General features: G+C 38.0%; 1 protein-coding gene across 1 annotated transcript in view; it reads right to left on the reverse strand.

Moving 5' to 3' along the window:
- Positions 1-12,293, reverse strand: part of MPG (N-methylpurine DNA glycosylase) — a 71,507-nt gene that overhangs the window by 47,105 nt on the left and 12,109 nt on the right. Inside the window, exon 3 of the mRNA XM_074279844.1 lies at positions 2,801-3,025. Coding sequence (XP_074135945.1) covers positions 2,801-3,025 — 225 coding nt within the window. The remainder of the gene's footprint in view (positions 1-2,800; positions 3,026-12,293) is intronic.

Below are 12,293 nucleotides of genomic sequence, written 5' to 3' on the forward strand. Positions count from 1 at the left end.
CCCTCAAACATGGGAAAGTTCTGTAGTAGCAATAAGTATTCTTGATTTATAACAACAAGAGCAAAAGGTCCCAAAATCACGTTAGGATTAGGAGTCTTATATCAGCTTCCTGCTGGAGCTTCCTATGATGGCTTCCAATAAGACCAGAACTAACCACAGTGAATCATTCATCATCCTCCAGAGATATTCCTCAATTTCTTGTCTGGAGAGCAACTTTGCTGACACAGTTTCAGAAAGCTATCCCTCTCTTATCTCCATTGGTCAAAATTCTGCTCATTTTTCCAATGCTATTTCCTTTATGAACACTTCCTTGGTCCTGTCCCTCAACCTACTTACAAATTGTCTTTCCTTCCTTTGTACTTTCATGTTATGCTAGTTTCAAACCTTCATTTTGCCACCATCATTCAATAACCCTTTTGCTTCTGAAGTTCATATCAATCATTCATACCACTCTGTCCAAATCTAGCTACTGATTCCAGGTCCTTCTTCAAGGACATCACCACCTGTCTCAATCTTCCTTTCCACCCCAATTCCTGACTGCATCCTTGGTAACTTCCATCTTAATAATGATGACCCTACCACCAGTCTGCTTTATTAACTCTTGCTTTATTAACTAGACAAATTCCCATGACCTCCACATCTATACCATATCTACCAACAGAGCCTACCACGTCTCAGAACAAGGCTGAAATTCCTCTTTCTGCCCAGAATCTCCTCCTAGGATCATAGAACTAGAGTTCTCCCATTTTCCCTCACTAATTCTATTTGGTTCTTTACCCTTATTGTGATTCTCAAACTGCTAAAGGAAGTCATAACATTTCTATTGATTGAGTCCACTACAAATTCCTATCATATAATCTCAAATTGGCTCTCACTACATTGAAATAATTCTTTTACTCATTTCTAACTCATTCCTTATCACATTCTTTTTACAAAGGCTATAAGCAAATCTTCTTTTTCAAGCTCTCAACTCTATCCCAATAGTCCCCTCTCAAACAGATGACATTACCTCCTATTTTATTAAATAGATTGAAAATCCTACCCAGCTGTCTTCAATCCTTTCATTTCCTATCCTCCCAACCTCAAAAAATTCTTATGAATTCATCCATTTCCCTAACCCTGACTATTACACCAATCTCAGAAGAAAAGGCAACTCTCCCCCACTGCTCCTATCTCAGAGAATAAGACAGTTCTCCCCTACTGCTCCAATCTCATGATAAAATGATCTGCCCCCATTGCTACAATCTCAGATGATAAAATGGCCTTCCTCATTGTTCCAATCTTAGATGATAAAATGCCCATCCTCCATTGCTCCAATCTCAGAAAAGAAGGTAATCCTCCCCTATTGCTTCAATATCAGAGAATAAAATAGTCTTCTTCCATTGCTCCAATCTCAGATGATAAAATGGCTCACCTCTACTCCACCAATCTCAGAGGATAACCTATGGTGACAAGATTAAACTCTCAATTTGTGTTAACCCTTTCCTTTCCTGTCTGCTGACAGACCATGCCCCACAAATAAGGAAACTGAAACTCAAGAGGAAATAGCTTGCCCAAGGGTTACATAGCTAGGAAGTGTCAACAGCAAGACCCAAAATCCTCCTGTATCTTCTGCTTATCCTAACAACCTGAAGGGGACCTGAACCATCAGACTGGACTGAGTCAAGAAGACTATGGCCAAGTCTGCATTCACTTATCAAATGATCACAAGTTGAGGGCAAGCAGCTTTCTTTCCTTTGGCTTCCATTTCTTTATTGTAAAAAAAAAAAAAAAAAATGGAAAAAGCACTAAACTCAATAAGCTCTGTAGTTTGTTATACCACCAGCACTCTACAATTCAATAATTTTACACTTCAATTCCCATCAAAGAGTAAAGCCAGAGAAGGGTAAGGCAGAACAATTTAAATTTCTGGATCTATTTCTTTTTTTCTTCTGGGCTCTGAACATGTGCAAATTGGGATAGCTGTTTTGGGGGGACTCCATAACTCCATAACTCACACCATATGGACTCTTTGAAGTCCTTTTTAACTCAGAATTTATGATACTTTGCCTCTAAAGGCCTCTACTATATGACACCAACCTTATCTCACAGTAATCCCCATTTGTACAATTGATGCTCTACCAGGAGCTCTCAAACTACGGCCCGTGGGCCAGATGCGGCCCACCGAGTCATGGCAAATGGGCTGAGGGGCAGAGACAGAGTATGAGTTTTTGTGTTTACTATAGTCCGGCCCTCCAACAGTCTGAGGGAAAGTGAACTGGCCCCCTACTTAAAAAGTTTGAGGACCACTGCTCTAACCTAACCAAGCTGTTCAACCCCCAAATACATCCTAAGTTTTTCCCACCACCTCACTTTTGTTTATGTTGTTCCCTCTATCAGAAATACTCCACCCCACCCCATCATAACTGCTGACATCCTATCCATATTGAAAGGCCCAGATCAAAGATCACCTTCATGAAGCCTTCCTTGATTCTCCCAATGAGAAGCGATCCCCTGACTGCTATAAATTTATTCTTCTTTTATATACATATCACATTTTACTTTGTGTTAGAGTTATCAGTGTACACATATATAATCCTTTTTCTAAATTATAAGATGCATGAGAGGTCAGACATATCTAAACTTATTATCTCTTTCAGAAACTAGCATGCTACATATAGTGGAATCTTAATACACACTATAGAATGCTGAATGAAAACCTGCAGAAACATCTTGGTTCAACAAATTCTAGGTTTGTCCTAAATTGAGGTTCAACAAATTCTAGGTTTGTCCTAAATCGAAGGAGCTACAGGCAAATTACCTGTCCAAGAAAGGCCCGGGCCAGGGCGATTGCAGGCTGATCAAAAAACTCAGGTCCCAGCCGGGAACTGTTGCTTTTCTGGCGAGTGAAATAGATACTGTATTCTGGAGCAGGACTCCTGGGTGAGGCAAGTGGGTAATCCCCCAGGGAATCCAACTTGGGCTGACTCTGGCCGGCCTTTGACTCTGATAACCGTGGTTTTTTCCGCAGCATTGTTCTAGAAAGCTGGATTGGAAAAGAAAACAAAAACAAAACTCTTTATACATAGAAAGTAATCTCTTTCCACTCTGGGGTGGGGATGGGAGTATCAGCAGAGCAGCCTAGATTTCAAATTAGCAGTCCCCAAAAGATAAACAAGAAAACAAGTGAGTTAAGCCACAGATAAACCTCAGGGTAAGGAAATGGTTATCAGGAACCACAAGATTCTTAAAATGTTGAAACTGGAAAGAATTAAATCTTACAATACAGAGTATTAAAGCTGGGAAGAATTTCAGAACACAAAATGTCAGAACTAGAAGAGATTTCAGAACATAGTATGTTAAGCTATAACAAAATGTCAGAACCAGAAGAAACTTCAAGAAGTCAGTTTAACTTAACCCTTTCATTTTACAAGACAGGAAATGAAGATCCAGAGGGGCTAACTGATTTTCCCCCAGCATATTTAATAAATGATCATCCTAAAATATGTTCTAATCCTTTTGTGGCTTCAAAAACCCCCCCACACACATACACACGGAGTTTTAAATTTTGTTTCTTATAAAGTCTGAAATGGGAGTAAAAGGACAGTTTGGAGAAAAAAAGAAAAGAAAAGAAAAGCTTTCCAAAGACTTATCATCACTTTGCTTTAAGTGTGGAAAAATCAACAATCATTTATCAATTTTTTCACACTCTTCCTACTGATAACTATATAAATATCCTAAGCACTTATTTTAAAAAGTAAATTTTTGCATGACCTTTTTAGCTATATGAAAAGGAGACAGGCAGGGCATATCTTATGAGGAAAAACTAGTTCAAAGAAATTAAATTAATATAAATCTACTCAGCTCCTCCCACAGAGCAGGGATCCCACATTACTAGTCTGCCAACAAGTCTCCCATAGTACAAACACAAACTGGAATCTAGTGGCTCAGTAAGGAAATGTGTTTGAAGCTATATGAAGGAACATAAGACTTCTTGAGAACTATAGCTTATAGGAAAACTGGGGTGACTTCTAAATCTGGCCTGGCCAAATACTATGTCACATATGGGTACATTCACAAGTGCTCTTTTCTTTCTCTCCCATCCCCAATAAAAAAAAAAAAGAAAGAAAGAAATGCTCCATGAATTTTCACATCATCCTGGTATAGAGATCACACTAATTCATTATAATTTTAGTATATGTGCTGCCAAAGCCAATACTATCTACCTCACCCCTTTGCGTTCTTAAAACAAAGAAATGAAATAGAGATCAGAGTCCAGCCCTCTCATTTTAAAAAAAAATTTACCTATACTTGATAAATATCAAATATACATATTACATAAAAAGAAAGACTATGTGTGAAACTGCAAATCTATTATGCATTTCTTTATTTTGCATTTTTTAAAAAATGTAATAATGAAGATGTCTTCTGGATATCTTAAACTGAATATCACATAGCCATTTCAAACTCAACAGTTCTAAAACAGAATTCATTATCTTTTTTTCGCAAAACCTTCTCACATGCACTCTTCTCTAATAATTGTTGAAGACAATACCATTCTTCTAGATGGTACTCAAGCAGCCATTGAAGGTTAAGATGTAATAAAGCATTAATTGATTTTCTGCTGCTTATATTAATTTTGGCTTAATAATTAACACCAAATATGTGTTTGTATAGAATATTATTGTTCTCTGGGAAATGATGAGCAGGATGCTCTCAGGGGGAAAAAAAGCCTGGAAAGTCCTCCATGAACAAAATTAAATATACTGTATACAAAGTAGTGCAAATGTTATGGGATGACCAGTTGTGAATGACTTTGCTACATCATTCATGACTACTCTGAAGGACTTATGATGAAAAGTCCAATCCATACCTATAGAAGGAACTGATTTGTCTGAATACAGACTGAAGCATTCTCTACTTCTCTCTCTCCTTCTTTTTAACTTAATTTTTCTTGAGGGTTTTTATTTTCATTAGAATGGAAGATGTATGTTTTCTTTTGCAACTTGACTTTTATGGAAATGTTTTGCATAATTTCACATGTGGTTTCTTAATTATGGGTGGAAATAAGGAAAAAAAACCCATAGATGTCAAAAATCTTAAAAACAATGTGAAAAATTTGTTTTGAATGAAACCGGGGAAAAACATCTAATTAATTAATTATTAATGCCAGAAAAACACAAGTATTCCATCAGTCAGCACCACATCATCCATAAGTGGAACTGTGGGTTATAGCAAATGGAGAAATTTTGAATGCTGTGGATAAACTCATTTACCCTGGCAATATACTTTCCCAGTAATGTCCACATTGATAATGAGGTTGACACATGCACTGCCAGAGCTAGCTCAGTGTTTGGGGAGGGCTCCAAAGGAAAGTGTGGGAGAGAAATATTAGACTGACTAGAAAACTGAAGATCAACAGAGCTGTTGTGTTGACCTCATTGTTGTATGCCTGTGAAACTTGAATAATCTACCAGAGCCATGCTAGGAAATGGAATTGCTTCCATTTGAATTGTCTTAGGAAGAGTCTGAAGATCACCTGGTAGGATAAGATACCAGATACTGAGGTTCTTTCCCAAATTAAACTGCCAAGCATTCTAACTCTATTGCAGATAGCGCAACTCCACTGGGCTGGCAAAATGTTTGAATGTGAAATGTATACTTGCCAAAAACACTATTTTATGGAGAACTCTCACATGGCAAGAACTCACAAGATGATCAGAAAACATGATACAAGGACACTCTTAAGGTCTGAAGAACTTTAGAATTGATTGTATGACTGGGAGACACTGGCACAGGACCACTCAGCATGGTAAGCCCTCATCAGAGAAGGTGCAGTACTCTAGGAGCAAAGCAGAATTGGGTTAGCTCAGAAGAAACATGAGATGCACAAAGTTAGAGAATCCACCCCGAATATTCATAGGGACAATTTGTATCCATTCCATGGCAGAGCACTCTGAGCTTGAATCAGTCTGATTGGGCACAGTTGGACCTACTTATTTGACTCTAATATAATAATGTCTTTTTGGTCTTCTTTGAGAAGTAAGGACAACAACCAACCAACCAAGTCACCCAGGCAATATATTACTCTTGGTGTTATATTCAATTTTTCACAAGTACTCATCCTGCATATCCAGTCTGCTATTAAGTCTGGTTGCTTCCATCTTCATAACATTTCTCCTAGACTTTCCTTTCTTTCCACTCATACAACATCAACTTAGTCCAAGCCATCACCATTTCTTATATGACTACTTTCTCAATTCGCTCTATACTAGTCTTTCCCCACTTCAATTTCTCCTCTATTCAGCTGCCAAAATGAAAGTACAGGTCTGACTACCTTATCCCTCACCCAATAACAAGAATGATTAGAACCGGCAGGATTTATAGATAGCACTTCTAAGTTTGCAGAGCACTTTATAAATACCTCATTTTAGGGGCAGCTAGGTGGCACAGTGGATAGGACACAAGCTCTGAAGTCAGGAGGACCTGAATTCAAATTTGGTCTCAAACACTTAACACTTCCTAGTTCTGTGACCCTGGGCAAGTCACTTAACCCCAGCCTCAGAAAAGTAAATAAATAAATATCTCATTTTATCTTCACAACAACCCTGAGATATAAGGAAACTTAGGCAAACTTGCCCAGAGTCTAAGACCATATTTCAACTCAGGTCTTCCTAAATCCATGTCCAGTACTCTATCCATTACACCTCTTAGCTACCACATAAGAGTGTAAGTTCTCTGAGAGCAGAGACAATCTTGGTTTGCTATTTGTATCTTCATAATAAGCACTTAATTTTTTTCATTCATTCATGTATTCATACTAATTGCATCAAGCCACTGAACTCTAAACACATTTATCAGAGAAAGTCTCAGCAATGTGAATGAGAACAGTCTACTACACACTAGAAAAATAAAGTAGACAAGAAATACATATTACTTAGAGTAGGACATGAAAATAGAAAGGCAACCAATCAAATGAGTCCATATATATATATATATTGGACCTGCAGAGGAGATGAACAATAAGTTGAAGATGGAAGAGGAAAAGGACAGATTGTATTACATTTGAGAAAATGTACAGTACAGTGCTAAACTTCTACCCCTGGAAATCCATCCCTTTAAAAGGGATACTCATAGTGACACTATATGGCTGTGAATCAAAAAAAAAAAATCATCATTTCAGCATGGATGATAAAACAAATAGTTAATACAGGAGAACCTGTGGGGATATAAACACAATATATCATTTGTGGCACTAGGAATTGGTCCAGCTATCATAGAAAACTATCTGGAACCATGCAAGTCACTAAATTGTTCATATCCTTTGACATAGCAATACCACCACTAAGTATAAAACCCAATATGGTCAAAGACAAAGATAAAGGTCCCCTATATATCAAAACACTAGTAACAGATTTGGTGGAAAAAACAAAAAAGGAATACAGGAAGTACCCAGTGAGTGGGTAATGACTAAACAAACTGAAACATGAATATAATGGAGTACTATTTTACTGCAAAAAGTGACTAATATGAGGAATTCAGAGAAACGCATATGAGATGACATCTCCAATCTACCCCTTCATGGAGTTGGGAGGTCCTCAAGTATACATATTACAGATGTTTTTAATGTATTCATTAGTTGCGGTGATTTTTTTCCCCTCTTTTTTATGATTTGTTATATAGGATATTTCTCTGGAAGGAAGAACTAGAGGGATATAGGAGATAACTGTGATAATATGAAAAACAGATGACATCGATAAAAACTTATTTTTAAAAATTTCCATGGAGACTAAAGGGCATTATGGCACAGTGGAAAGACCACCGTCCTGCTACCAACTAGACCCATAACTTCTCTAGCAACACAAGAATATAGGCAAAGAAGAAACAATCTCACACAAGTCCCTCCTTTTCCTGATTATAAAACATATTCAGAGAAGGGAAATTATTTCTTTCTAAAGACAGAGAATACATTAGGTGTCCTGACTTGAAGTCTAGTGAGTGCTCTTTACTAATTGCCTTCTTTAGAAAACAGTGATGACTGGGAAAAGTACAAAGTATTCCATCAATTGGCACTGTTTTTCAAAGCAGCAGGAGGTAAGGGCCCAAGGACCATCAGGAAGAATAAGAGTTAAATGCTATGGAGTTTTCCATAGCAAAAGCCATTACTTTCTTGAAAGAATAAACTTCACTACAGTCCATCTGGCTGCCACATGTCCTAAAACATCTGACCAGACAATCTAGTTATTTTGAGACCAAAACTTATTCTCAGAGCTGCGATTAAGAGGGAAGATTAAAGGGGAACAGAAGGCTGATGAATGTTCAAGGATTGGAAAAATACCTCCTCTCAAGTCATTGGAGCTACAGGAGTGCTTGCTTTGACAGAAACCAGTATTTTAAACCAAGTGAAGACATTACATTTTAAACATAAAATGCCACAGAAGTCCAGTGTGAACACTCACTGATGTGCCTGTCTTTTCAGTCTGGCCATGGTCCTAGTGCTTTCTCTAAGCATCCCAACTACATGATGTCATTTGGAGTTTAGCTGTTTTGCCAAAAGATGGCTGTTACCATTCCAAACTATAATAGCACTTTCCTCGGACATTTCAACTGTTCTGATTCAATACAACAACCATTTATTAAACACTAATTGGAATCTCCAGGACAGGGGTATTTGACACCTAAAAAAATATAAACAGCTAAGCAGAAACAAAACTGGGGTAAAAGTCTGGATATCCGAGTTCAAATCCCAGGTCTGCTGCTTGCTAGCCTTGTGATTAGGAGCAGATAGGTTTCCCCATCCATAAAGTAGGAATTATAATCATAATCATAATTAACACAGCTGGACTTAAAAGAGAAAATTAAGTATTTGTTCGATTTCCTCATCTGTAAAAAGAGGAAGGTGAATGAGATGTGGCCCCTGATCTAGCTCTGGATTTGTGACTTCATTGGATCATTTTATGAACTGGGTAAGGGTAAAAAGACAAACATCCTTGTTTTACGGATGAGTTAGCAGAACAGAATGAAGTAAGCACTGGATTGGGAGTCAGAAGACCCAGTCAGAAGATCATCCCTAATAACTCTCCTGAATGCCAGTCAGGCTTCATTATCTAATTTCTGGATGTCTCAAGTACATGTGAAAAAAGCCATGTCCAAAATGGAACTATCTTCTCCTTAAACCCAAGCCTTCTCCAAATGAGTATCTCTACAATATTGCTCACATCCTTCACTCTGATTCCAGGCCTCATACTCTCTCTGGGATAGTAATTAGAGTAGTCTATGAGCTGGTCTCCCTACTTCTGGTCTCTCACTTTTTAATCCATTCTTCACACAGCTGCTTAAATAATCTAAGACAGACCTGATCCTGTTGCTCCTCTATTAAAAACACCTCAGGCTTTTAAAGTTCCTTAAAACCTTAGCCTGGCTTTTAACGTTCTTTATAATCTGGTTTCCACTTATCATTCTAGTTCATCCTTCTTGATCTCTCTAACAGGCTTTGACACTGTCAATCACCCTTTTCATCTTGTTATTCTCTCTTCTCTAGGTTTTTGTAACATGGCTCCTTCCCGGTTCTCCTCCCTACCTGACTGATCATTCTTCGTCTCTTTTGCTGGATCTTCATCCAGATTTCACCCACTAATCGTGGATATTCCCCACAGAATATAAAGCTCTACTGTAGGCCCTCTTCTCTTCTTCCTCTATACCACTTACAATCCATGGATTCAATGATCATATGTATAAAGAGGAGTCTGTCCAGAACCAACCTCTTTCCTAAACTCTACTCTCTCATTTCCAACTGCTTATTGGATATCTAGAACTGGACATCTTATAAAAATCTTACATTTTAACATGTCCAAAACTAAAGTCCTTACTTTTTCCTCTCCTATCTCCCAATCCCCTTCCTCTTCCTAACTCCCCTGTTACTGTCAAAGGTACTACCACCTCAGCCACTTAGGCTTGCAACCTAGCTCTTCGATCTTAACCCATGTCCAATTCATTGCCAATTCCTATTACTTCTATCCTTTGCAATGTCTCTCTTGTATTCTCCCTTCTCTTTTCTAAGACTGCTGTCACACTCATGCAAGTCTCCCTGGTCTCTCTGGCTGGTCTCCCTGACTCATCTCTCCCCACTCACTCTAGTTCACTTGGCTCTCAAACAGATTTCTTTTTACCTCCATTAATTAAATATCAAATATCAATATGAGATTCACATTTATCTCTTATCTTGTAGGTAGAATCAAATATAAAATCTATTGGCTTCTAAACTGCTTTATGAAGTTAGTCCCTTTCCTATGCCTTTTTCCCCTCCACATACTGAGATCCAGAGACTCTGGCCTTCATCTCCTGACTCCAGACATTTTCTCTAGCTTCCCCACCCCACCCCCAAGGCTTGGAACTCTCTCCCTCTTCATCTCTGCCTCCAGGTTTCACTGGCTTCCTTCAAATGTCAGCTAAAGCCCCATCTTCTGCAAGAAGTTTTCCCCAGTTTTCCTTAACCTTCACGCCTTTCTCCTGAGATTATTTCCAATGTATTCTCAGTGATTTGTGTTTTCTTCCCCATCAGACTGGAGGCTTATAGAGCAGGGGCTGTTTTTTACCTTTGTATTACCAATGACTGGCCCAGAGTAGATGTTTAATAAATGCTTATTGACTTGACATAATGTTATTTTCCTTCACAAATTTATCAACTAAACTGGTCTACTAGCTGTTCCTTAAGCTCAATCGTCCATTGCCTACCTCTGCCTTCCCACAGGCTGCCACCCCATGTGGAATATACTAGCAGATGTAGCTCAGGTGGCACAAGGCCTTACCAGATTCTCCTTAACAGACTTATTAGCACATTCTCCTTCTTGACTCACTTTATATGCACTTTCAAATTTGCTGATTCTATGCTGACTTATGGCATAGATTCCATCTTTAAGCTTTTTAAAGGAAGAGTTGATTTTGATTTTGTCTTTGCAAAGACAGAGACAATGCTAGCAATGAGGCTTTAGTGGATAGAAGGCCAGCCTTGGTGTTAAGTGTTCAGCCTTGGGGTTCAGGTTCTGCTTCTGACACCTATTACTGTGTGTGACCAAGGGCAAGCAGGTTAACTCCTAAGTCCCAGCTTCTTAAACTGTGATTTGGATCCCTACATTGAGCCTTGCAACTGAATATGAGGATCAAGAAATTATGGTTTATTATCAGTAAATGTCTAATTTGTATATCTATTTTATATAGCTATATAACTGGAGTCATGTAAAAATTTTTTGGGCAAAATGGGGATCACAAATGGAAAAAGTTTAAGAAACCCTGCCATAAGTGTCATGGGAAATTTCTTGAACTCTTAAATTGAAGGGAAGTAGTTGAAATTTTTTTTCACCAGGAGTGAATAGTGGGAAAAGTTTCCATACTTGGAGATTCCCACACTAAAGAAATCACAAGTCCATGCCACAGAAACCCATAGGTCCCTCGGCTAGAACTCTGCTTCTTATAATCCTAGTTTTCCCTCAATGCTCAGATAAATCATTTCAGATTTGGCTCCCTCTCCCCCTTATTGTTAACACTTTTCATGCCCCCAATTTTTCTTGTAACACATTTATTTATGCATGCATTGTATCTCCCAGTAGAAAAAATGGTCTTTGAGTTCAGGAACTGTCATTTCATCTGTATCTTTTTTAAGATCAAAATGCAGCATAGTACTTTGTATATATATGTATATATGTATGTATATATATACATATATATATCACTATATACAATATAGTGTATTTTGTATACAAATATACTATATTATAAGCATTATAGAAATGGAAACTTTTAGTCTCATAAGACATGATTTCCCATAGTCAATGCACAAGGGGACTGGGTGTCCCAACCAGGGAGTTGCCAGCATTTGGGAGCACAATAAAAGATAAATGTGAGCCTCAGAAATTTAAGCTAAATAGGAATCAACTCAAAATAGACAGGATAGACAGCTGTAAAAGGAAGTTTTAGCCAGGAATTCTATAAAATCATTTATAAATGGATTGTGGATGAGAGAGATATCCCCAAAATTCTCTCAAGGAGACACCAATCTGAAAATAACTAGAAGAAAATAAAGTGTTATCTTCTCAACTGTGTCACAAGAGGGAGGAATTACTGATGATTGATAAGCTGTGAATCAAGCAAAGAAACAAAGACTGAGACACATCCCTCTCCCCACTCAACCCTCCCATCTGCTTAGATAAGCATGACTGGAATGTAACTGAAGAAAGCTGTGATCTATTCAATCAGAGTAGATAGACAATGCAATACAATGGATACTTCAGTGCTTCAATCTTAGGTGACTTTTTACC

The sequence above is a fragment of the Sminthopsis crassicaudata genome, chromosome 1 (assembly GCF_048593235.1).
Source record: "Sminthopsis crassicaudata isolate SCR6 chromosome 1, ASM4859323v1, whole genome shotgun sequence".
Lineage (NCBI taxonomy): Eukaryota > Metazoa > Chordata > Mammalia > Dasyuromorphia > Dasyuridae > Sminthopsis > Sminthopsis crassicaudata.